Source organism: Centropristis striata, chromosome 14 (genome assembly GCF_030273125.1).
Source record: "Centropristis striata isolate RG_2023a ecotype Rhode Island chromosome 14, C.striata_1.0, whole genome shotgun sequence".
NCBI lineage: Eukaryota > Metazoa > Chordata > Actinopteri > Perciformes > Serranidae > Centropristis > Centropristis striata.
The window spans coordinates 7,907,434-7,935,011 of NC_081530.1; the positions used below are offsets into that span (position 1 = coordinate 7,907,434).

The 27,578-nt window shown below is 39.5% G+C and overlaps 1 protein-coding gene across 1 annotated transcript; it reads right to left on the minus strand.

Moving 5' to 3' along the window:
- Window positions 1-1,544: 1,544 nt before the first annotated feature.
- Window positions 1,545-27,578, minus strand: LOC131985571 (hippocalcin-like protein 4). Its single transcript, XM_059350753.1, has 4 exons — window positions 27,440-27,578; window positions 5,111-5,286; window positions 2,446-2,661; window positions 1,545-2,333 (listed from the first exon to the last, which is right to left on the minus strand). The coding sequence occupies exons 2-4, from the start codon at window positions 5,270-5,272 to the stop codon at window positions 2,136-2,138; spliced, it is 576 nt and encodes a 191-aa protein (XP_059206736.1). The 5' UTR covers window positions 5,273-5,286; window positions 27,440-27,578; the 3' UTR covers window positions 1,545-2,135.

Genomic DNA, 27,578 nt, shown 5'->3' on the forward strand with positions numbered 1-27,578 from the left:
CCCAGATTACATTATGTAAAGGACAGGGCTTAATTCTAACCTAATTACAAGTCCTTTTAATAACACACATGTAATCATTTTGATAAGATATTGATTTAGTTAGCATGCGCGGAAAAGCTTTAGGCGCAGTCAGAAGCCACTGAGCGGCACATCAGTATGCCTCAGCATGCTGCCGGAGGAGACGTCTGAGACATTTATTACCTGCCTGCCTCATACTCAGAGGGTAAAACATGTGGGCAGAAATGCTTTCTGTAACTGCCACACAACTGGTTGTGGATTTGGCAGTTGAGAAAGAACTGAATGCCACTGCACACACACAAACACACACGCATGGGTCAGTTTGATCGGGGTTCATGAAGTGTATTTTGCTCACACACACACACACACACACACTCTCACATACTCAAACATATGGTCACTGTAACACAAACACAAACACAGAGCTCATTGTATTGTTCATTTACATAATTCTGTCTCTATTAGCACAACATTTGCTTCTCTCTTGTTGCTCTAGATGGACCATGTGGACCAAACAACAGGCCCTTTGTTGGTTTGATGCCATTCCTTTTTACAAACTATCCCATGGTGCACAGCTTCCCATCACCGGCTGTGTTTCCAATTGGCAATCTGGGTACAAAAATTTGGAGAAATACGTTTATTTGCTTTTTTTTGAGATATCACTCTGATATCTGTTGGAGCCAGACGATTAGCTTATCTTAGCATAGCATAAAGACGCAGTAAGCCAAGCTTTGTCCAGAAGTTGAACAAAAATGAGAAGTATAAAAACAAGTTGCAGTTTTACCAGGGTTATTAACCAGACAATTTCTTGGCTGGGAGCTGGGATTTTCTCAAGTCTTGGTGGTGAAAGGGTCAAACAAACACAGGACGTTGACCTATCAAACTGGTGTTCAAGTCCCCTGTGAAACTGAAAGTCAGCGTTGTTGTTAATATGTAAATTAACTTCTGTATGTAAATACATCACGTTCTATGTCACGTTTTACCTCACCTATGTAACTGAGTCCAGTAATTACAGACTGAAGACTTTACCCAAAACCCTGGTCTTTTCATTAAGTTAACCAAGACGTTTTGGTGCTTAAACTTAACCAAGTAGTTCTGTTTCACAACATAAAACCTGTGTTTAAAGAAGCAACCCTCAAGCAACAGTTTTACAACGTTAAATAGAACAGTCGCATTTGTAAGATATCCTACAAACTGCTTCACAAGATATCAAATTAACCAGTCATGAGGATACCTTTTCATTGGCTACACTGCCACATCCGGTTGTGTCCTGTAAAACTGCAACTTTTTACACTGTGTCCATAATATAAAACAAGTTAATTAGTTTTAGAGATGCTGGTTGGCAGATTCTTTACCCCTAAACAGAACCAGACTACCTCTCTTCCTGTTTACAGTACTTAACTTAGCAATTAACTGACTTACTTGCGTACTTAACTGAGCCAAGTTAAACTAATCATCTCCTGGCTGTAGCTTCACATTTAACAGATATAATATCAATCTTCTCATTTACATCTTTAAAAAAACACTTTTTGCATTACCCCTTAAATCCATGTTTACTTTCCTCAGTTGGAAGCAACTGGCTTTACAATTATATCTAGAGTAAGAGTAACATCTTAAAAAGAGTGGGCAAACATACAATATTATTATAATAAGAAAAGTGGGATAAATAAGTTGAAGGTCCAAGTGTTCTAAAAACATAGCTGACCTTTGCACTGAAATCACCCTGCAGTATTTTGTGCTGCAATATGTTGTGAGCCTGTGCCAAAAGAGCTGGGGGAATTTCCTCTTTTCACAAATCATCAGATTGGATTTGTAACGACACTCAGCTAGACTGAAGCAGAAGTGCTGCAGGAGTGTGCTGCACAGCGGGCCGGCCTGGAAGAAAAGAATGGCATCAATCAGAGGTCCACTGTGTTCCAAACACGGCTCATTGCCAGTCATCACTGCCTCAAAAAAAGGGAAAAATCTTCCCTACCTCCTCCTCCCAAAACTGCATCCCTCCCTTCCTTGCCCAGCCCCTCTCTTCTCTCATCCTCCTTCCTTCCCTTGATTCAGTTCAACTCTTCCCCCGTCCCTCCCCTCCCTCCTCCCCTCCGTTTCTCCACCCATCCCTCTCTCTACTTCTGCATGTCACACTGCAGCAGTAGGACAATTGAGGGGTCGGACTTGGCGGCCTCTTTAAACTCTTCCAGGGTGATCTCATCATTGTGGTCCTTGTCCATCTTGGAGAAGATCTTGTCCACGCGCTGCTGCGGGGTCAGCCCGTCCTCGTTCATACGCATCATGATCACAGTGCCGACCATCTTGTAGATGGCCTGTAGAAGGGAGAGACGTGAGTGTTAGATTTATTCTTTAGAGAAATTCTCCTCTAGGAACAGGAACCGGTGCAACCTTACAATCTGATTCTTAAATGGAACATTCTCAGACCTCAATGATCTCCAGCATCTCCATGCGTGTGATCTTTCCATCCCCGTCCAGATCATACATGTTGAAGGCCCAGTTGAGTTTCTGCTCGAAGCTGCCCCTGGAGGTGATGGACAGGGCGCAGATGAACTCCCTGAAGTCAATGGTTCCGTCACCGTTCTTGTCAAATGTCCGAAATGCGTGCTGGGCGAACTTTGAGGCATCACCATATGGGAAAAACTGGAGTGTGAAATGATAAAACAAGGTGACAGTTACATTGTGAGTAATCTATATGAACAGATGAATGCATATAAATGCAGAATCTGTAGGCAATGAGACACAATTTTGGTGTTGGAAAACATTCTGTTTTCAGATTGTAATCTGAATGGTATTGACCAATCACTTTGAGCAGGCATTGGTTAAATGCAGGGAAACAGTCCGTGTAGAGGGTAAAAGAGGCATAACGCATCAGTTGAAATGCAGTCTTGGAAATGTCATGACCACAACATAGTGGGTGTGATTTCTGATTACTGTGCTGACTCATTTGTGTTTGGTAAATGTCAGTACTGGAGAAGTTACAGTAGTCTTTGTATAACATAGTACATTTACAGTATATTATATGTTGAAAGGCATCAATAATTTAAAAAAAAAAGTAAATGAAGACTGCAAGAAATGGTAAGAACATGCCTCTATAGACCCCAGTTATGCAGGAATGTTTTGTAAAAACATTTAGAATGTATTAAGAATGTATCTCTAATTTTATGGTTAATAGCCTTATTTGTATTATCTTATGGGCCTAACATAAACACAAGACTGTTAGTAAAAGATACATTTTAGAGATGGACTGCAGCCATTGGGGACCTGTTGTTGACAAATGAAACCTAACTCCTAATGTGGGTTCCTCTGTATGTATTAAACAGCAGAGCAGTGCCGTTGCTAACTGACTAGTGCCTCTGCTATGCAAACGTCTCCCAAAACACAATTAACTCTCTATAGCCGTGTTTCCTTTAGGGGGAAGAGTGGCCGCTCACTCTACGTGTCTCCACGTGACGTATGGTTTTCGATCGTCACGTAATTGCTTAGCGACAGTTTCGACCGTGATCCATGAACACATACGCATCGGATTAAACATGGGAGATGTAACTGTGCCGCCGTCGCTAACTGTGCACACTGTCAGCAGCTGATCATAAATGAAGCAGCATGGCTTAATATGCACAGCGTCTCCACTAAACATAAACATAGTGATTGTGAATCAACCAGCATCGCTAACTGTGCACAGAGTGTCTGTTCCTTGTTGTAAACAAACAGAGATCGCTAAGTGAACACCTCTTGCAGCAGCAGAACTTACACACTGTACTGCTACAGAGCTAACTGTTAACCTATTAGCAATTTACAGACTGGACGCTAAGGGGTTAACATCCCCTGATCCGTGACTGCAGCTGGGAGAGACTGCTGCAGGAGGACTGTGCATCTTTGACTAGTTTTTACTCTTCTTAGAACGAGTCTCCAAAAGTCTCCAATAATACCAGAAAAAGTTGCTGGATTTGTCACTTTTTTTAAAAATAGTCGCTAAGGGGGTCTGAAAAGTCGCTAAATATAGCAACAAAGTTGTTATGTTGGCAAAACTGCTTCGCCAGCTTTTCAAATGGCTTATCGTTCCATTCAATCAGCAACCAGGCTTTTTTCAGGGGAGAAAAAACGGCCCTGCTCTTCCACAGGGCCGAAAAAAGTCCCATCAAAAGACCAGTCCGGACGGCTCATATTCAAATTAGGGGTGTTTTGGCGAGTGACACCAGCCTCATTCCGGGTATTGGGCTGTAGTGGAAACACCCTTTATGTCTACTTCACACAGCCAGAGTTGGGGACAAGTGAGGATTATAAATTGAACACCCCCAGACATTGCCACAGTTAACCACTTGGGGTTATTGATCATTCAAGAGCACCGTTGGCAGCAAAAAAGGAAAAGGTGACGATGGTCAAGATGAAGCTGAGGTCAGTTGAATGAAATTTAAGAGGAGTGGAGGTAGGTATTTTGTTCGCCCTCTGTATTCCTGTCGGGTATTCTTTCAGTCTGGGACAACAGTGGAGGAGGACAGGAGAGAGATGAGGAGAGGCAAGAAGTCGTGAAATATTTTAGTAAACATAATTTCACATCTACATCTGTGCACAAATATCTGTCTAAGGGCCCTCTTGTGTTAGCAGGCGTGTTAAATATCTTTCATTGGTGCAAAATAAAACTCTCACACAGAAATCCTCGGGGAACCGCTGCAGCCATCCAAAATTGCAACATTTAGTTTGTTATTCACAGTGACAGATTAATACCTGAAGTAAGAGTCAAATATTATTTCTATGCAAGTAAAACTCATTTAAAATATATTTAACCCCTGCACATCCATTTAAAATCTCTCTCTGGTGCCGTGCCATCTCAAAGGCTCCGGCATGTTCTAAAGGGAGACATCAGGCATCAACAGTCTCCGTCCATGCCCCAAACGCAGGATTAGTCAGCCATGGTAACATAAGCTTTCTATGTTCAGAGGCAACATTTTTATTTTATATAACTATGACAAAAACAATAAGAACAATTTTTACCGCAGGCAATAGCTCTGAAAAACACTTATTACCCATCCCGCTTATTGCTGCATAATAAACTGTGGTAATTTAACAAAATTCAACTCCACCTCCCCCTCACCTTAACATAGAGCTGCTGAAACTCCTCCAGGTTGAGGATACCAGAGGGACAGTCTTTGAGGAACCCTTTGTACCACTGCTTGAGCTCTGCCTCGTTGAATTCAGTGTTCTTGGTCAGGTCATCCAGAACCTCCGGAGCCAGCTTGCTGTTGTGTTTCCCCATGATGCTTCACCTCTCTGGGGGGGAGGGGGACACAAAGAGAAAGAGGGAGAGAGAGAGAGAGAGAGAGAGAGAGAGGGAGACGATGAACACTCAGGTGAAAAGGTGTTCGGCAAACCACAACAGCTGCAGTAATGCCCGTGTTGTTGCAACAGCACAGGTCTCTGAGGAGGGATGCAAACAAGGAATTACCTGCACAGTGACACATGCAGAGGAGAGATTGTCTCTATGTGGCATTGTGTGTCTAAACATACAATAACACATTCACACATTGCTTGTGAGGTTAGCTTTTTTTGTAAAGTCTTAAACGAAAAGTTGATCAGGGTGATGTGGTTGGGGCACTCAACCTAGAACTGAAAAATAAATTTTGTCAAATGTGAAATTTTGCTGTCTTTTCTACTTTTCTACTTTTCTACTTTAGAGATCTTAAATTAAACACTTCCTGGATGATAACTAATATGAGTAAACACAGCCAAAGTGTCCACATTGAGGTGTCCGACTCTTAAGTATAATATTGGTGTGCCCCAAGAGTCTATATTAGTCCCATTTCTGTTTAGTGTCCATATAAATTACATGCAATAAGCTGTTCAAACACAAATGTATGCAGATGATGCAGTTTTGTTTAATCATAGAAAGCGGAAACATTAAGTGGCTGAGACATTAATGGATGCTATTTCAAAAACATGGTGACTGGTTAACTGTCTTATCATCACACCTCAACGTTAGGTGTGGTTTCTAACCAGACTGTCTATTGTTCAGCTGATACACTTGCAATTGATGAATAAATTGACTTTTTCAAATATCTTAAATAGTCAAGTTGTTTAAAAGATTTTCTTGTTTAACTAAATACTTTTCAGTGTTTAAAAGATTTTCTTGTTTAACTAAATACTTTTCAGGGCTTATTTACCACTAGATGCTACAAAACTTTGTCCACCCCAGAAGACTGGTGCGACTAACTTATGTAGCATACTTAACTTACATACTTAACTGAAGTTCCATAACAAATGTACTTGATTTAACCTAAACCATGATTTTCCTGAACCTAACCAAGTCGTTTTGTTTCAATTCAGAATGTTAACCAAGTGTTTAAAGGCCCTGAAGACCCACATAGGTGTTTCGCCTTATTCTGACGGATTAGATCTCTGCTCAGGTCAAAGAGGGGCCGGAGTTTTAATGGGAATTTATGACGTCACAAATCTCCATCTGCCAAAAAGAATGATACAGGTGAAATTTGTCTCACCCTAACATGTGCAACAAAGCTTACAGGAGACTAAGAAAGATGTCTATCATGGCATATTCCTGATGGCGGCAGGTGGCACCCTATAGGGGAGCCTCAGCCACCAGTATGAATGGGTAAATGAGTGCCATGCGTAGTGTAAATCGCTTTGAGTGGTCGCAAAGACTAGAAAAGTGCTATGTAAGTGCTATCCATTTACAGTCCTGAGATTAGGTCTAATCAGCCAGATTAACTGGAAACACCTGTGTGGTTATTCAGGGCCATTAAAAGTGAAACTGTTTCACAACATGCACCTATTGTTGGTTTGATCTACCTAGTTTTGGGAAACACTGTCAAGTTACCTACTTTTGAAAACTTTGCCTGCTTCCAATGATTATTTTACTACTCATAGCTTTTGTCAGTTTTTAGTTGTGTCAGGTCAACATAATCTCGGCACATTTAAAATGATGTTGTTAAAATGCCTTAAAATGTGCCATATGAATACAAAAAAACTGGTAAATTTGCATTGGACAAGTGGAATTATCTCTTTTTATTATTTAAATTGATAGTTTCAGCTCGTCACAATCAATACAGACAAGATGTCCATGGTACAAAAGGTCTTTCCATTTCCATAATGACTCATATCATCCTACCACCTTCATCACCTTGTGCGAGTAAAACCCTTGATAGCATCACCGCTATTTTGACCATAAAATGGCCCATTACCCCGGCTCCTCGCCACACACATATTCACATGGCTAAGGACCACTGCTGTGCCTTCATGACGCCACCCCTGAGTCATAGCCCTGTCTGACAGCTTTCGCACTTTGACACCAGGACGCAGCCGAACCAAGCGGCCACAAATCCTCCTCTAAACTGCCGAGAGTGTGGGGACAGTTTAGAGGCGGAAATATCATCCTGTTATGCTTTATGTCGAGTGACTCATGTAGAAAGAGGCAACTAAACCCCAGGTCATTGCAAACTGCACAAATATTTTAGACTTTGTTTCCTTTTACAAGTGGGAGGCACTGTAGGAGAGCCAAGAGCTTAGAGAAAGAGCAATAAAGGATATCAATAGGAGACAAGACATTCCAGCTTTAACTTGTCTTGAAAAGGTCACCTGTGATCTTATCAACCGAAAAACGAATGTTTCTCTCTTCTCAGAGAATCCTTTTAGAGTTGTTTGAGAAAAGAACAGAATGCTTTCTGTTCAGGCAGAAAAGGAAAAGAAAATGTGCCTGTAAATTTGATGATAAATAAAAAAGCAGGTGCAATCAAAGCCTTATCGCAGAATGGGTCAGCTGGGTATCCATCTGTTCACTGCAGTCCTGCGCAACTCAAACATCTCTGACTTTTTCAGTCATTGCCAGAAAATAGCTTCTACTTTTAGTGTGTTGATAACAGAGCCCAGCATGCGTCAACCATAAAAGAGCAATTGTAAGTTTTCCATTTCCACCAAGAGCTCTGTGTTTAAATTGCGCAGTGACACAAATGGATCCCTTCAGATATGACTTAGGATTTTTTAGGTTAGTAACATTTTAGAAGCCATTTGCATAATGGCTGGTTTTTGCATTAGGGCTGTACTGAATGCACAAGAGCTTTGAATTTATCGATCGAAGCATCTATTGGGGTTTCCGAATTAAATTTGGATTTGTCATACTTTATGCCACCCCAGTCGACAGTATATTCGTCAATTGCACAACCCTAGCGCAGCATTTGGCAAAAAAGTCACACTTATATAGTACAGAAACAAGATGGAGTCCATGTTTCAAGACAGGTCGGGTTAGTTGCTGATTCCTGACACACTGAGGATAGACCGCCCCATTTGACAGTCGCACCAAGAGGAGGGGGACCCGCCCCTACCAGAACGGGTGAGAGGTAGTCTTGAGGTACCAGGTGATCGGAGATCACACCTACCAATCGATAGTTACTTGCCCTTGGCCCCCTTACATTTTGTCAAGAACAAGCCTTACAGGAAAGTATGTTCTTCCCCCATTGTCCTCTTGAGTGAAAGAAACTGGAGATATAGACATTTACTTTGTAACAGGGACAGAGCTTTTCAAAACATTTAAAAAAGGATGTTGGGATTCAGGCCAATTCTCTGTTCATTCTGTCATATCATCAAACGTTACTCTCAGGTTCATCGCTCTTCCAAAGGACTGCTTACGCGAACATCCTCTGGAGGAACAGGTACCACTTTGAGCTGCTGACTGGGTGTCTGGATGTTTGTTGTTAACCCTTTGAAGGATTTTTTAAAGGTAACTGCACATGTTGGTATTTGGACAGTGTCTACAAATTTGAATTGCAGACCCAATGCAGTCCTGTGCTTGTAAATGTTTCCACCCAAATTTAGCAACGAAAGCTGAGGGTTTGTCTTCAGTCTCTATGAGCGAAGCGTTTAGAGACTTACCCGAGTCTAGGAAGAGGGCACAGCAAGCAAGAACTCTACAGACCCAGGAAGTGGTGTTATCTGGATGAGGGGTACTGTAAAGACAAAAGCTAGAGGCACGAGCCACTATCAAATAATTTCCATTTTCTATAGGCCTTTTCTTATTTACAATGAAATGTAATATTATTTCCTTTTACCAGGGCCAGGGAAAATGTCGAACAGATTTTCACGGTCAAATAACAATTACCGCATAACAGAAAACCTGTGCTTAAACACATGCACACACACACAGTTTCACAAGGTTAACTGCTGCCTGATGGATGCAGACAGATGTTTTGGGCAGCAGTGTGGAGAAGGCTCACATAAAGGTGTTCATGTTGTGGCAGCACCATTTTCCCCTGAGAGGCAGGAGGTCACTTTGGAGGGACTATCCTCTGTAATGCGTATGACTCTCTGCCTCAAGCAGCAGACATTAAGAATCAAAGTTTAACTCTCCCTAAATCATTGAAAGTGTCCACTCAGGTACTCGGTAAATCACTGACGGCTTCAACAGAGACACACACACCGCAAGCATACCGACGTGTGCCACAAGCTGTGAGTTTATTTTGGCTTATACCCTCCTGGGAACACACACAAACAGAAACACACACACTAACACAGAGTTGCAACGTAGTGTCTTGCCTCTGACTGAGGCAGATGAGATTTTATCCCTTGGTTAGGGAAGCAAATGTAGCAGATAATAGAGTTTCCTGTGGAAGGCAGCGAGGGGTTGGACTAGCCAGGGCGGGCAAACACATTGGAAACTTATGCCAACTGAAAGAATGAAAATAAACAGTGCTTATGCCAGCATAGCAGGCAACCCGTAGGTAAACGCTGGTTTCCAGTCAGGTGCTCAGCTCTCTGCCAGCTTACCTACTGAGGCAGAAATCTATTGAGGTTGACTTTTCAGGTGTTGGAGGTTATCTGGAGATAACCTGAGTGTTTCTTTTTCTTGGATTTGGACGCCTTTCAGAGCAAATAAGTCAAATCTCTGTGGAATCAATGAAATGCATTCAGAATACAGATGAACCGGCTTCTATGCCATTTCCTCATTTTGCCTGCCTTGGAGAGGGTGATGTTTATCTCTGAGTGCATTAGCACATATATGGGTTCACATGTATGTCAAACTAGGGTATGTGTGTGTTGCAATAAAGATGTGTTTGTTGCATTAAGGGAGACAAAAAATGGAAAGGCAGACATAATGTATGCATAATGTATATGGACTCCGGATGGTTCCAGGCATATAATTTCTTTAAAGGTCGGTAGCGGAGTGGGAGTTGTGCATGTCAGTTTATGTGGGAACAATCTATTTGTGTGGCAGCCGCAACAATATGATTTGGTCTGACATGTTGGTGTTAGTGGTCTGAGTGGTTCTGAATGTCGTTTATAGAGCCTTTAATGATTTAACAGGGTCTGGTGTTTTGCTCACTCATAGCTTTCAGCTGTAAAACAACTGAGCCTTGTAATGGTGTTAGGAAATGGAGATGTCAACGTTCTGTGCCTGAGTCAGAAAAATAGCTGCGTCTATGAAAAAATGCATTAGGAAAAAATGCCACAGACATGGAAACAGAGATTAACGCAGCTGTACAGGTCTTAAGTTGACTTAAACAGTCAAAGTAACTCTTAAAACTATAGTAATCAATATTTTTATATTAACAACAACTAAAAATCTGACTGATTTGAAAAATCATCTCTATCAGCTCATTGTTATGGTATGTTACCAGCTAGATTAGATATTGCAAGATCACGCAAGCATGGCGAAATCACAAGATTGAAAATCCATCTTGTCAGGCTTCAATTAATGTGCATGTGTCTGAATAACCACCAATTAGCATCCTGGCAGCTATATGTGCATGTGACAACTGTAGCTGCAGTCAGAGACAGTTATACAGTTTAAGTTCATTTTATACTTTGAGTCAACAATTCAATAATTTACTTTAAAAGGATCATATTTTTGTTAATAATACATTATAAGTTCATGCACAGACAGGGAAAGATGTGCATTCCATAGCGGAACTAATGTTGTTATGTTGTAGAGAGGTGGGGCATTATTCAGACGCACTCTACACAGCACACGAGTAACAGCGCACCTTGCATGTTAATTAGAAGATGACGATAAGAAGATGCTGAATAACGATACAGAGTGAATAAGACCCAACTTTGAAGTTTCCTTTCTTACTCCCTTTTGAGTTAACGCGGCCAATGAGGTATGTTTACGTTATGTTTACGTTATGTACACATGTTTAAGATGCTCACGGAGTAACGTGGTGCGCTAATTGCGTTTCAATTTATGTAAAATGTAAACAAAGCATATTATTATTTTATTAAGTAAATCGAATACATTATGTAAGGTATTTTTATGTTTGGAAGATATTTCTTGAATGTTATTCTCTTTGGAAAATGCTTTGTATTTGTTTATTTAATTTATCTAGTTCTCACGGCATGACGGCGATGTGCAAATAAATGCCCGTGCATAAAAGGAACGACTTGTGTTCGTGATTTCAACTGAGGGAGTAACAACAACACTGATACATTACTGTTTCAAAACAACAATGGCGGCTCTTACAGATGTAGTCAAAGATATTGCAATAGCATCAGTTCTATCAGAAATAGAGACTAAGAGTGGAGAACAACACTAAGGGCTTTTGCTCTTTTTCCAAGTGGTTTTCAGCACTGGTGACAGACAGGTGGTTCATCCAATCACCTGCCAGGATATTATTTGAAATGTCTGCCCTTTTCCAAACAGTTTCAAACCATCTGGCAGCAGCCTCATATGTTGAAGCCATACAACTCACTACTGATTGGTTAAGGCAAAACAAAGCAATATCACTCTAGGGCTGGGCGATATATTGATATAAAAGATATATTGATATATTTTTAAATGTGATATGGAATTAGACCATATCACATATATAGATATAGTTCACTTTTTCCCCCTTTCTTTCTATATAAATGCTGCCCTTACTAAGGTTTGTCATATTTAGTTCTTTTGTAATGTTCGTTATTCATTTCTCATATAAATATTTTTTTTTCAGGAAAAAGATTGGCCTCTTTAATTTCATAGGCCATTGTTATTTAAGATTTTTTTTATTTAAATGTGCACTTCATGGAGCTTTGATTTTTATTTTATTTTTTAAAAGGTAATCCTGTTGTTATACAGTTTTATTTTCACTGTCATATTTGACTTTGACTGAACATTTGCTCTCACTTTGTTATAAAGATATCGGGCTATATATCGTATATCGATATTCAGCCTAAATATATCGGGATATAACTTTTGGTCCATATCACCCAGCTCTATATCACCCCCTACAAACCAGAAATTGTCTAATATGGACATGGTAAGAGGCTGAACAAATTAAGTAATACAAAATTATTAGTAAAACCTGTGCAACAGAATTGTTCCTGAGACCCGCAGACAGACAGGCAGAAAGTTTGGAGCATAGATATAGCGTGTTACTTTTCAGCAACCATAAGCTTTAGTGCAAAATAACAAGTTTCAATTTTGGATTTAATAAGCCTATGAAAGCTTCAAAAGAATCAAATCCTGGGGGAAAACATTTGTCCCTCATGCCAGTGCATTGAAAGTCACTCCGTCTGGCAGTAATATAAAATAGCTTTATTACCTAAATGCTGCAATTTCCTTTAAATATTGTATTCAGCCCTGAACGCCTGCTCCACACGTCCCATCAAAGGGATCAATTGGCCTGGCAACACACTGTTGTTGTGCAGGATGATGTGTTTGACAGTCGTTTCACGTCAAGGCCCAAGCACACACATATAATCATGAGAGCTTCAACCAGGAACAAGCAGGACATTATTACTTCCATCACATACATGCCAACTGGGATTCTCACACATATAGACTCATACACTGACATGAAAACTATAATGATATAGGAGGGGAAAAGATGAAGCGCCAGTGTGAAAGGGAAAAAAACAAAAATACAGGAGGGAGGATGACTCAATCTGGATTCACACCTCTGAGGGAGAAGACAAATAGACAGACAGAGAGAGAGACGGGGAGTGAAAAGGCGATGAAGATGGAAGGATGGAGAAAGATGGGAGGCGGCAGGCAGATAAGCAGAGCTTGTAGAAAATTGTCCCAACAGGCGTTCAATGGAGAAAGACATGTATCTTATTGAGTCTGAAGGGGCCTAAACGCGTGTTCATTTTAACTGTCAGACTCAGAGTAAACACAGAGTCTAATCTGAGTTGTAAATGCGTGGGAGACTGTGTGTGTGTGTGTGTGTGTGTGTGTGTTTGCCAGCCCAGCTTGATGCCAATCTAGCTGATTGGATAAGCTAGTTAAACATGTTTGCGTGCCAGAGTCAGTAGTAATAAAACTTACATTTTGATGACAGTTTTCCTAAACATGGGGCATTTGTTATTAGAATGATGTTTGCCATGAGCTTTACAACAAAGACAGAGTTTCTCTTACAGTGACATCTGAGGACTGAGGAAGTTGTTTGATTTCACTTGCTTCCAATTTTGCAGTTACTCAGGCTGTCCTCACAAATGTAATGGTAATGGTAATGGTAAAAACCGTATAGGTTGACTGTCAGGTGGGGGGGGGGGGGGGGGGGGGGGGGTGTTGAAACCCTCATCATTTTTACCAAAGGGCTGTTGTTCATGTCCCGATGATGGAAGTAATGTCCAGAAGTTGTGTTTTATAACCCTAACCCCTTTTCCCCTAACCTTAGGATAGTGATTTTGGTGACTCCCAACCTTTTCTGCAGGGCCCCGCTTTTGTAATTTACAATATTTTCAAGCCCCCACCCATTTATCATGTGTCCCCCCTTTTATATCTCCAGGTGAAGACGGGTGATATTAAAAATAATTGTTAGCTGAAGCACAAAAACGAACTAACATAAATAAGCTGACTGGACTATTAAAATCACATCATAAAACAACAATCTAATGGTGTGGAACAGTAAGAGGTATTCAGGATATGACGTGAGGTTAAATCATACTAGGATCACCCATTAAAAAGTTTGTATTATGAAAAGCATTTTCCTTTCTGGACAGTTACAGCGATAGGATCAAAACAAGGTTGAACAGCAGCGGGCTTGCACTGTCATTATTATGAGTCTCAGGCTCTTGGCTTTAACTGAACGTAGCCCAAAGGGGAAAATGTGTTGCTCTCCCTGTGACTGAAAATGATTAGCTGGCAAAAGCTGTAATTGAGTTGGAAAGAGAGCAAAAATGGAAAGCTAGGTCTTCCATACAATAGTCATTTCCTGTGTGTGTGTGGATTTGTGTTGTGTGTTTGTAATGGCAATAACCTTTGTGAGAGTGGAAAAAGTACAACGAACTGCAGCAGCAATAGGAGAACAATCAATAGGATACCAGTCCAATACCAGCCCTGGCCATGACGTACACTGTGAAGAGAGCGTGTGTGTGTGTGTGTGTGTGTGTGAGAGATAGAAATAATAGACAATATAGAAATCTGATGAAAGCTTGATGGGCAGCGTATTGATATGTGGATGATAAAGCTCTCCCTGAATGGTCTTCATGGCAGCTCCCCAAACCATCAAAAGTGAAATAGAACAATTTGTTGTCTTGACAACAGTTGGCCGGCTCACTGCCAAACAGCCGCCTGGCAGCAGATGATGCTTTCGGCCAATCGAAACACTCCATCTGCCAACTGGACCTGACCAATTGTCTGACTGATGTATGGGCTTGATGTGGGGTTTATTGAAAATCTAAATATTGGCCAGGGTCCTCCACATCCCCCATGATGCTCTGTGTTGATGATAGTTACTGTGGAATTGAATTGTAGAGTAATACACTGGTTGTTTGCGAGAAGCAACCTGATTCTTTCTAATGCTCTCTCTGTATACAAAAGCTAGATGTAATTGCTCTTGGGTGATATGGAAACAGGATAGAGAAATTACTTCATATTACTAATTACAGTATTGTATTGTGATGATATGATCATATTGTGTTGACATTATTTTCGAATAGAGATCTGAAGAAGCAGGAAATGAGAAAGGACTCCTGTTGTATAGTTTTAATGATAAAGCCAGTCAAATGTTTGTTTGTCACCTACAACACGATTTAACAGTAGACCAGGGGAGAAGAGCCCTAAAGTTGGTGAACTGATTTAGAAAATTCAGATTCAGAATGTGCGATTGTGTCTTTCAAAAGGTTTTGCATGGTTTTACATGGTTTTGCTTTACTCTCTGGTTACAGAGCTGCAGCCAATATAACCCAGATTCACCACTCCAGACAATTGGCAAAGTTATCTGTTCTGGGGTAGTATTGATGTTTAGCCCAGATTATCTCGGAATATGAGGGGTTAACAGATCCAGTCTTAAAACTCCCTGAACTTCTGGAAGACTCATCAGGACAGCCTCGATAATTTCAAACATGTTTGATATAGGGCTGAGCAATACATTGATATAAAAGATATGTCGATATATTTTTAAATGTGATATGGAGTTAGACCATATTGCATCTATCGATATAGTTAAAAAATGTCTTTCTTTTTATATAAATACTGCCTTTACTAGGGTTTGTCATATTTAGTTCTATTGTAATGTTTGTTACTCTTATAGGCTTATAGGCTATTTTTATTTAAGATATTTTGTTTTATTTAAATGTGCACTTTATGGAGCTTTGATTTAAAAAAAAAACAAAAAAAAAGGTACACCTGTTGTTATACAGTAATTATGTTCACTTAAATAAATAGTTTCAATAAAACTACTTGTGATATGTCATATTTGGCTTTGACTTTGATATGAACATTTGCACTCACTTTGTGATAAAAATATCGTATATTGATATTAAGCGTAAATATATCGGGATATGACTTTTGGTTCATATTGCCCAGCCTAAAAAGCTAAAATCTGGATGATTACATCAGTACTTATGCTTATGAGAGAGACGAGCCAGAGCAGCTGACAATATTTCCAGCAATGGTGAACATTTTACCCCTTGAGGCTAATTGTTTACAGATACTGACAGTCAAACTCAGAACTACAGTCCTTGCTGAAGAATTGACAACCCATGGTAACTGCGTTTCCTGACTATTCTGTCATCCTGATGCATTTAGCCTTCTACTTTTGTCATCTTGCTGTGTTGCTTGATGCCAAGATTGAAGGAGTAATGACTCCAACTTGACATTTTATCACTTGCAAACAACTGCCAGCCAAAAAAACTAAAAGACAACTATAGTCAAAGGTGATACAATATAACAATTTAACTCTAGCCTGCGGCTCTTCTGTGTGAGTTTGCATGTTCTCCCCGTGTCAGCATGGATAATTGGTGACTCTAAATTGCCCATAGGTGTAAATGAGAGCGTGAATGGTTGTCTGTCTCTATGTGTCAGCTCTGTGATAGTCTGGAGACCTGTCCAGATCTGTATGTAACTATGTTATGCACAGTGATACAAAACCAAGAAGTTTTGTAACCATGTATTTCTGTTTACCAAAGTTAACCATGTGCGTACGATTACACAGCATTAAATAAAATTAAGGCTGCAACTAACGATTATTTGAAAAATCGATGAATTGAAAAAAAAAAGATACAAAAATACAAAAAAGCATTAATTTCCAACCCTTTATTCCAAAAACAGAACTGATAACTTAACAGGATGTGTGACGTTAGAAGTTGTTCTGTACACTAAACTCACACACGCACACACTCAAACTCTCACATTCAGACACACACGCACTCACTCACTCACTCACTCTCTTTCACTCCCTTTGTTGAGACACTTTGCATTTAGTCCATTGCAAGTTAAGTTCACTTAAACCATAGACTGTATATAAATAATTATACACCACATTTAAACACATCTTAAGATGACCAAGTGCTATAAAATAACTTGAATGAAATTTAAAAGTACAACAAACACAAATATATTTGTCAACAATAACCAATATGGGACAAAGCACAGAATATATACATGACAACAGACTGAAAAATGAATGGGCTAAAAAAGGCGAGTGAATAAAAACGTGTCTTTAGTCTTGCAAACTATCCCAGCCCTGCTTTACTATTATTATTAACGAGCTAACGCTAGCTTGTCAAGCTGGATAAGGAGTAAACAGCAGCACCAGAAGAGCTGCTGGAGGGACGTTACCTTCCTCACTTTAAAACAGAACACACACCCTGGATGACTGAGGTCTTGTTTGTTTTTGCTCCGTTTTGCTCCATTTTGCTCTGCTATGCTCTGTGCTCAACTCCACAACAAACTTTTTTTTTTCTAAGCAAACCTAAACCTTAAAATCTCTGTGACTTATTGAGTGGCGTAATAGTCTAGACTTTTAATAATCAAATTTTATCGATTCGTTGTTGCAGCCCTAAATAAAATGTCATATTTAAAAAAATATCACACAAACAGTTGTATGAAATAGACTTATACTGTGTGCCATAATGGTTTCAAAGTATCAGCAATCAACCAAAAATGTCAGTATAATATTGCACTTCATAAATGGTAAAAAGCCTTGTTTATATAGAGTGAGACTGGACGGTTGTGTAAGTTAATGTCAGAGTTATTATGAAAGAGAACATTGATGCGGAGGTGAAGCTCCCTATCAGTATGATCTCCATCTTCGTCTCATCAACATATACCTCTCTGGTGACTAGAGCAATGCATCGCTATAGAAACGCAGCTCACCTCAGTGCAGTTCGTACTCTAATTTAAGACCAGGCAGCATGTCGAGCCTGGGGAGAAACACGGGGGACAAAACGGCTGTGTGCCCTTATGAGTCAGTCTCTCTTCTAACCTTTATCTCCCATATCTCCAAAGCGTCATTCATCCACCTCAGTATTTATTTATTGCCACAATTGTTACACATTTACCGGAGTCTGGGTGACTCATGTCTGAGTGCTGCTCTAATTGTCGCCTATTGTCTCTGTCTGTGCCCTTTCAAACCTGCAAAGCCTTGTAAAATGTGGCTAATAATATTCCGGCAACACCTTTAAACTCAGGCAGAATGGAAAGATGCCAGCATACACACTTATGCGTGAAAACACAAAAACACACTTTATTATATTACATAAGCCCTGGTGGAGACTTGTTTGGTTGTAAGGCTCAGGTGTTCCAGCACCAGACATAAACAGAATAATACACCCATGTCCTGTAAACACACACACACACACACACACACATACAGTAAGAGTGTGTTTATTGTGTAGTGTGTTGAAAGCTTTGTAAGAGAACAGGGAGCATGGGACAAATGCCTCCAGCACTTCCACCTGCTCCTGTGCTCAACACTATCCTGTCATCACCATCCTTTGTTGACATTTAATGTGTTCTGTTCTAGGTGGCCAATCAGCATCCACCAACCTACAGAATAATGTCAGAACACTGTGTTCAAAGCAGATCTGTGCGTCACTTTACCTTAAATGAATCACTGGCATTTCAGACATTGCCAATATCTTAATAGCACTCTCTGTAACGCACGCATTAGGCTTAACTTTATATGAAATATGTGTACAAAGCAATAAAAGATATGCTTTCATAACGTAGTGGATACTGTAATTAACAGTTTTTATTATTAATACACTACAAACTGTTTAGTCTTTGCTTTCTTAACTGAAGACGTGTATTTTAAGTCTACAACCTAGAAATGTACAGTTCTGCTAATATGCTAAAATTTTTTGCTTTATTTGAACAAGTGGACTCTGCAAACTCTGGCCGTGACTTACTTTGACTTTGACTTATTTTCTGCTAAAAGTTTAGTAAATGTGACACACTTTCATATATTAAGACTGCTGCAGCTGACTACATCTCATAACTCACCCAGCAGAGAGGCTCATCATCAGATCCCAACCACACAGTCATCTGTTAGCTCATGATAAATCCAGATGTCGAATGCAATGGGATAAAGCTGTACTTTTTTTTTTTTTTTTTTAAAGGAGCGCACGCAGAACACAAGATAAACTAATTTAGCCTACAGTTGTTAATTAATTTCCATTATTAAATCTACATACATATGCAACAAGCACATTGTCCACTCCCATGTTAATAAGTAATTTATATAGAGTTGTTCCAATTCCGAAAGCAGTATCGGAAATTGCTCCGATACTGCCCAAAATGCTGACATCGGTATTAGCAAGTACTGGAGTCCAGGCACCGATCTGATACCACGTAATTTATTAAATTAGTAATCTTTTTACTCGTTCGCTCCATTAAGCTTTGGCACAGTTCTTCTTCACCACTCTTAAAACAGTGGCGCTGTGCTGCAACCTGCAGCCTGCTGTTTTAAAGGGACGAGGAGGAATTGATTATGTAACACAGACACACACGTGTGTCAGAGCAGGTTGACGCGAGGCTTGGAGCTAAGCTAAGTAGCACTATCATGTTGGCAATATTTCACACTGGAATCTCCCACATGTAACGTGTGCAAAGATAAAATCTCAAGGGGTGGCATGAGTGTTGGAAATTTTAACACAAGCAATTTAATGAAACACATGAAGACACGTCACCCTAAAGAGCACGACAAATTTTCTAAAACAAAAAGGAAAAAGAAACACGGACGAGCCGCAGCAGCAAACTCTGGAAGCTGCCTTCCAGCGACAAAAAAAAATTCCCCAGATACAGCGTAAAAGCAATATAATAATTGAGCATGTTGAGCCAAGGTACTGTTTACCAGGTCGTAAATATATCTCCGAAACGGTGCAGCAGGCTGTTAGGAAACACATTTCGTGTATGCTTAAAGACGTGCATGCAGTCAGCTGCATTCAGCAAAAAGTTTTTTTTATACTGTACCTTCATTTTACAAAATTGTGGCTGCACTTTAATTTAAATATTTTCCTTGATTTATTTGTTTAAGTTGCTGTTGCACTTCTGTCTTGTATACCATTTTATTTAAAAATACATGTAAAAATAAATGGCTCCAATGTGCTGTATTTATTCATGTTTCACAAAGGGTTTAACCTGAGCAAGGCCTTACCACAATGACAATCATATCACAGTCATGCAGGTGTAGTATGATATTATTTTTTATAACATACTGGCATCGGACCGGTACTCAGTATTGGCCAATACCCAAAGCACAAGTATCGGAATCGGTATGGGGAGGGAAAAAATGGTATCGGAACATCTCTAGTATTAAATACTTGAAAATTCTCCCCTGTACATTTTGAACAGATAATTAAAAAAAGGTGGAATATTTTTTCAGTTAACTATGGAGAATCGTGATTAATTGTGAAATGCTAGCCTGGCATCGCCAGACTAATTCGCAAATGTGTATTAGTCTGGAACCAAATTTTTCATTTCCAAGAGAAGTTACTAACAGGTGCAGATGAAATGGCTCTGAATAGACCTAGAACCAATCAGAGCAAGCGTGTGACGAAGCACTGAGTGACACATGAAGCTTGTGGCTGGTCGTCAAGAAGGACAAACATGTCAGTGGGTGACAAACTTTCTCAAATTACAGCTAAACAGTCAAAATATGTTTCTGAAATACTTAACACGATAACATAATCTTGATCATATTTGAACAGCGCTGCCTAGTTTAACATTGATCTGAGTTTTGCTGGACGTCAGTCACTGATTGGCCCGGAGGGAGCCTTAACTGCTGGAAAAAGAAGAGAGAAAAGCTGCTTAAAGTGTTGAGTTTGCATTAACAACATATAGTCATCTAAAGCATACACATAACGATGCCTGCTTTCTAACAACTGTTGCTTTCCTCCATCATCATGCATTATGTATATTTACAGTTGTGGAAAAAAATATTAGACCATTGTTTTCTTAATGTTGTTAATTGTAATGCCTGGTACAACTAAAGGTACATTTCTTGATAATAACCAAAATCATTATAAAGAAAACCATGCTGATATCTTTTCATTTTTAAAATGGCTAGATATCAGCTCCTAAATTAAACTCTTATCAGCTATTTTTGTTGTTCTCATTATATTTGTCCAAGCAAATGTACCTTTAGTTGTAGCAGGCATTAAATTAACAAGAAATTAAAGAAACCGAGGGTGGTCTAATATTTTTTTTTTTCATGACTGTATATTTTATAATTCACCTCAGTTTTGGCATTCAAAAACAATAAACTAACCCAGATTTAAGAAACAAAGACAAGTATACAGAGTAAATATATATTGAAAGTACGACAAATCCATTTTTTCTGACTGAATATCCTTGTAACTGACTATGAAGGCATTATATATCCTCCATTCATCCACCAATTCTTCTGCACCAGGGGAGGCTGCAGTCTATCCCAGCATGCATCAGGCTCGAGGCAGGGTATACCCTGACAGCCTGTCAGTCTATCACACGGCTGACTCATACAGTATAGACGGACCCAATGCACTCACACCCACATTCACACCTATGGGCAATTTTAGCATCACCAGTTCACCTCAGACTGTGGGAGGAAGCCAGTGTGCTCAGACACAGATTTGAACCCTTGACTGTCGCTGTGAGGCTCACCACTGAAACACTGTGTGCTTTTTGTATCATGTAATGGTAAAATAATAAAAAATGATATCTGCTGCATGATTCAGATTGATATTTTTCTCCATCTAATCTTTCTAATGCTACTTATCACCAGAAGACTTTGAAAAGATTTGGAAAAGACTTCTGGGAGACTATCAGCTCACATCTAAAGACAAATTTTAGACAGACTGTGACTCTTGCAGGGTAACTATTTAGACTACAACTAGATTATTTTAGCAGTTTTTTCCTACCATGCAATTTTTTCCCATCATGCTATTGATGTAAAAACTTACAAAATGGAGGAGAAGCAGCTTTTGGCTGCTCTAGTGTGTGCAGTGGTTTGTGTTGGGGAAAAAAAAAAAAAAAAGAGGAGAAGAGGCCATAAAATGCCCCTCACAAAGCTAAAAAAAAAAGGGCTTCTGTTTTTCTGACATGAAAAGTTGACTATTTTACAGTAAAAATAGATATAAGGAAGAATAAAGGAAATTAACATTTAGAAATAAATTCATGATATGCATTTATGTCCAATTTAATTATAATGTGTTGAATTGAATAGTTATATTTATCAGCTCTATCAACTTTCATTTTGTTAATCATACATTAATTATTGATTATTTATAACTTATTTATGTAAAGGCCTACATTTATTTATACATTTTAACTGGGTCTCCTTACTGTTCTCTTTTCTAGGTAACAGTGTCCCTAAAATCCCACTTGTGGCCATAAATATATGACATCAGTATATTTTTATTTATGACTGAGCTTACTAGCATTATTGTGACGTTCCTTTTTCCTGTGGAAGTGGTTTTACTGGCCGGTCTGGAACCGGGGACCTTTCCCCCGCTCATCTATTGGTTGGTGATTGTGTTACGTCACTGAGACTTGAGATAATATCAAACATGTTTGATATGATCCAAACCCAAGACTAGGAAAAGACTGATATGAAACAGAGCAGATTACTAATAAAAACTCAATCCAAAACAGAGTTAGAGATAAAAAAAAATAAAAATAAAAGGGTAAAAAAGTAAAAAGAAAGCCAAGGATTCTTGCCTAGCTGGGATGAACACCAAGGAGAATAAATAGGTTTTTAATTCTCAATTCATAGTAATTGGCTTTCAGTAATAAGACAGTAATATGCTCTATTTACAAAAAAATTAACGAAATGCAGGATCTTACTGTAATTCAGTATGTGGTTTTATCACAGTACCATAGTGTAAAGTAGATAACAGTAGAGGAACTGTAAAATTAACTGGCAGCAGGGTTGTAAGCATTCTACTGTTAATTTACTAGACAATTGTTTACAGTGTACCTTAAACTTAACGATGGAGATGACGGGAGCACTGTGACTCCAGTAAAACTCCTAGATTTACTAAAGACTCTCAGTTTTTAGTCTGAGACTGTGAAAATCATTTGGTGTAAGCCCAGCATTAGTCAGGCTGTGACAATAAATACCAAATGAATACTTTCTGTCTCACTTCTGAGATCAGTTTCTTGTGTACGCTACCTTTCAACTTTACTATATTGTATCTGCCAAGCCACTGGAGGACACTCTGTCAATGGTGTCCACATACCTGTGGGTGCTCATTAGTTATCTGCCAGTGATGCCAAAATCCTTCACTCAACATTCCTTTGTTGTTGCTCAGCCATTATCAGCTGGTCCATGGGCTCACAGGAGCTGGTAGTGTGTGTCACACATACACACATCCATCCTTATATTCCAACATCTGTCTCCCTGGGTAATAAAGCATGTGACAGGAATGGATGAATCAATCAGTCAAGGGACACACACATGCAGCTACTCATGCGCAGCACAGAAATACACACATACGCAGGAAAAAATGCACACAATGAGCCGCTGATGCGTGAGACAGATGCATAGTACACCTGGCCACGGGCTTAGAACAAAATGGAAGTGATACAAAGGGAGGGAAAGAAAGGGATACAAAAAATGGGGGGTGTCATAGCATCATTCGTCTACTGCTGTTGACAGAAAAAAGGAAAAAGCAGAGACTGGAAAAACAAACCACACACACACACAGAGACACACACACACACACACACACACACACTTGCACAGACACAGACAGGAAATTGTAGTGTAACATGTTGCTCCAAGCGGATATTATTGTACTCTACAAAATATGGATCAATAGGTGTTTCCAGAGTAGAGGAAGTAGCTATAATCATGTGCTTACCCATCCAGTGATCAGTCACTCAGCTGTTTTGTGTAACTGCAGCCTCTTTCTGCCTCCTATTATAAATAACATGGTGTTAGACTATGTCTACCATTAATACAAAGACCAATCATCTTACTCCATCCTTAGGAAAAAGCCTGTTGCTCCTCTTACAGTATGTGATGAGAACACAGACAGCAGAATTCTCTGTGTGTCTTTACGGACTCCAAAGCCAAACAAATTACACCACTGAGTAGCACTTATGTAAATTCTGGTAAGATTTATTTAAAATATAAAGTACCAAAGTACTGTTTTGAGATAACATAAATAAGAACATAGCATTAAAAGTGTTTATATTAAGTCTTCAAGTATAGGCCAAAAAGAAAATACTAAAATGTATTAGTGAAAACTTTGTTCTTTATTTGGATTATTCGTCAACAGAGTGTACTTAAGAGCTTTAGCACGGAGCTAACTATCAGGTCAGGTTGCACTTGTCTTGGTCTCATGACTTGTTGGACTCAGAATTGTGTAATTTTGTCTCAGGCTTTGCTTTTGAGAACAAGTCCAGTTGTTCCTGGCTGCTGATTCAGTTGTACAGAATGTTCAATTAGTGTGTGGTTGTAGAAAATAGATCAGTCTTGTTTATACATTACTTATATCTGTCCATCCTAACTCCTTCATATATTAACTTTGGAAAGACACTGTTGCTTATTAAGGTCTTGGACAGAACTCAATTTGCTCTGCACTTGGTCTTGACTTTGATTGCCTTCCTTTGGACTCCATATCTTGGACTCGACTTGGACTCAATTAAGTTGTTCTTGACTACAGGCCTAAATCAGGCATGATTTGCCGTCGCTGCTCTAAAAGGTCCTTCAACCCCTAAACTCACCCGGCAAAACTATATGTATCAATATACAGGGGTTACAATTCAATGTATTGCGAGATTCTGCAAAACTGTTAGCAAGGGAATATATTTTGACATTTTCATCTAATTTAAGAATACTGTCAGAGTATAAAGAACACACATCCATATACATACCATCTGTGTATTTTGCTTTCGTAGTAGTGGTCGTTTTTTTTAAGGCCGATACCGATACCAATTATTTTGACATCAGTCTTAACCGATCCCCGATATGTGCAGCCGATTATTTTGGGCCGATTCTTGAAGCCGATATTGCCTTTTCTCCCTCCATTTACATGATAAAAATGACACAATAATAACAAAAGTCTCAATTTAAACAAAAAAAGAAACATTTTTTTAAACAAACAAAACATATCACAGTTGGATAGCAAACAATGTGTATGTTGTTCTAGGCCTGGAGGTGGTGGCGCCTCAGATGATCCACATATTTGATGTGTTTTTCTTTTTTCCGGTATCAGCAGCAGCTCACCAGAGAATGGCAGATGTTGCACCGAGCCTTGCCTGGTATTGGCTCAGTGAAATGGGCTAATTGATCGGCAAACATTGGCCGATGCCGATACAAGTAAAAAAGGCAAATATCGGCCCAATATATCGGTCGACGTCTATTTCATAGCATAAGAAATGCTTTTCAGCTTTATAGCCTGTTGTGACCTGTTGCCCCTAGGGAAAGTAAAAAACAGTTTCCAGAAGTTGCCAGTGTGCAAAATGTTACCTCAGCAAGCAGACTGAGTGTCTTTTCCTACAGTCTGTTTCAAATGAATAAAAGTAACAGATCCTTATACAATTGGATTTTTTCTGTTGTACCAAGCTCAAACAGAGCCATCCGTGACCTTTGAGTACCTTATGCCCCTTCCTTTGCCACTAAGACCCCTCATGCACTCAAGACCTGCTCCTGTTCAGTTACGGGCTGGCAGCCAAAGGGTACCAAGCCACAGCGAGATACCAGCTGTCTGTCATGGATGTGCCCATCACTGGTGTGTTTGTGCATCTGTTATGTCTTTCCATTGTCATGGAGCGTTGCTTTGCTGCTTAGTATTGTACACAAACACGATCAATGCACATTATGTATGGACACAGCAAGGCATACAAATGTGTAGACACACACGGTCAGTTGCTATGATGTAATAACTCATCTGATTTGACCCTTTGATGCACAGCCGCCTGAAGGCCACCAGTAATGTGGGCGAGCTGACACACAGCACACACTGGAAGCTGGTCCTATCGATTGTGTGGGACCTGGTGTCATTCACAGAGGACTGGATTATGCAGATAGAACTGAACCACTTTTTCAGCCTGCTGTCTGTCTGTCTGTCTGTCCCTCTATACAACTCAGTATACTTTGAAGGCAAAATGCAGCTTCTTTCCAAAAGCTGTGACACACTAACTCAGTCTGACAACACTGGTGTGTGCAACATTTACTGTCACTTTAATGTCATTTTAAGCCGCTGATTATGAGCAGTACTCCTACACCAAACACACGTCAATCAACACAATACATGTCACTTTGTACTGGACTTTGCTGTTGCTGCTGATGCTTTGCACACTTGTTAGTTGTAGGGCTGAAATTAAATATTATTGTCATTATTGATAAACCTGCCCTTTATTTTCTCTTGTGGCCAAAAATTAACACAATTAAAGCAAAAAAAGACGTAGAATGTGGCCAGGTGAATAACCACGTCATTATATGTTGTTAGGATAAGGCTAAATAACACTCCAAACTTTTAATTTTTGTCGAGGAAAAACTGGCATGGCTATTTTCAAAGGGATTCCTTAACCTCTGACCTCAAAACATCTGAATGAAAATGGGTTCTGTTGGTAGGCCGACACAAGTCTCCCCTTAACATAAAAATATCCATTAAAACAAGCTTTGGTCTTAAGACAAAATAACCCAATTAATTGCAATTAATTAACAATTAATTAATCAAAGCAAATTTTGTAATTAATTAGTTAGTTATCAATTGACAGCTCTATTATTAAACTATTATGAAAATAGTTGCAGATTATTATTCCGTTGCAGCTCTTTGTATTTTAACAGCTTATATTTTGCACTTGCATTGCTTAGATTTAGTACTTTTTACTGCTAATATTTGTCATTTGTTCCTTATTTTATTCATGTTAAATCATGTGTAATCTTAAATACAATGCACTTTCTGAGGCTGACCCAATTATATTATTTCTGTGCTAAAAAATAATGATAATAAGTTCTCGAATCTTGAGGTACAAACTTCTTTTGCAAACATGCTCACTAACTCTTGATCTGTATGTGTTTACCATAGTTAGTGTACCAACTGTACCAGCACCAGTCACTCATATGTTACATTATAACTGCATTCCTTGAGCACAGAAATTATCATTTCAAATGCTTACGTATGCTATTATTGTGCAAAACAGAGAGCAAGAGTCCAGTTTCAGTGGTGCGACACACAGGTCGCCTTATTTTGTCCATCCATTGATTGCTCCCAGAGCATGAAGGACATTCTGGCACTGACTTCCCCGGCTGCATTTTCAGATCAGTGTGAAAGAAAACAGTTAAAGCAGAGCAGAGCACTCTAGGTGCAAATGATTCCCCCGATGTAACATACCAGCACAACACAAGCATGATCATGTTCACTGCCACCATGGCAGACATGGGCAACAAAGTGCCCCTTTTCTTGAAAACAGGAGACTGATTATTGTCCCGGGTTGAACTGAGTCTCCAGCCCTGAGTGTCCTTGAGCAAGACACTAACCCCAAAGAGAGACCCCCTCACTGCTCAGTCCGCAGTCCAGTATAATTGAAACCTTGACTCATGTGCAGAGCTGAATAAGTGTAACACACTCTCTAACACTGACAGGGTTGGGGGTACCCTTCCTTTGATAACAGACCAGTAAAATAATGTCCATGACTTCCTGTCTCATCACTTATTGCTTTTTTTAGTTAGGAATTAAAGGTAAGTGAAAGAAATATGTGACACATTTTAGCCAACACTTGTACACATTAACATTATGGTACAAAAAAGACCATTTACAAATAAAAATGTCCTCCACTTACCCTGTAATGTTTTGAAGAAGAATAAGCTCCTCACAGCTACAAAACAAACGCCTCTTCTTAGCTTTGCAGCTATTCTCACGGCAGTGTTTTGGTCCAAAGCAGTTCCTCCCTCATGTAAAATAACCTTCGTGTTAACTCA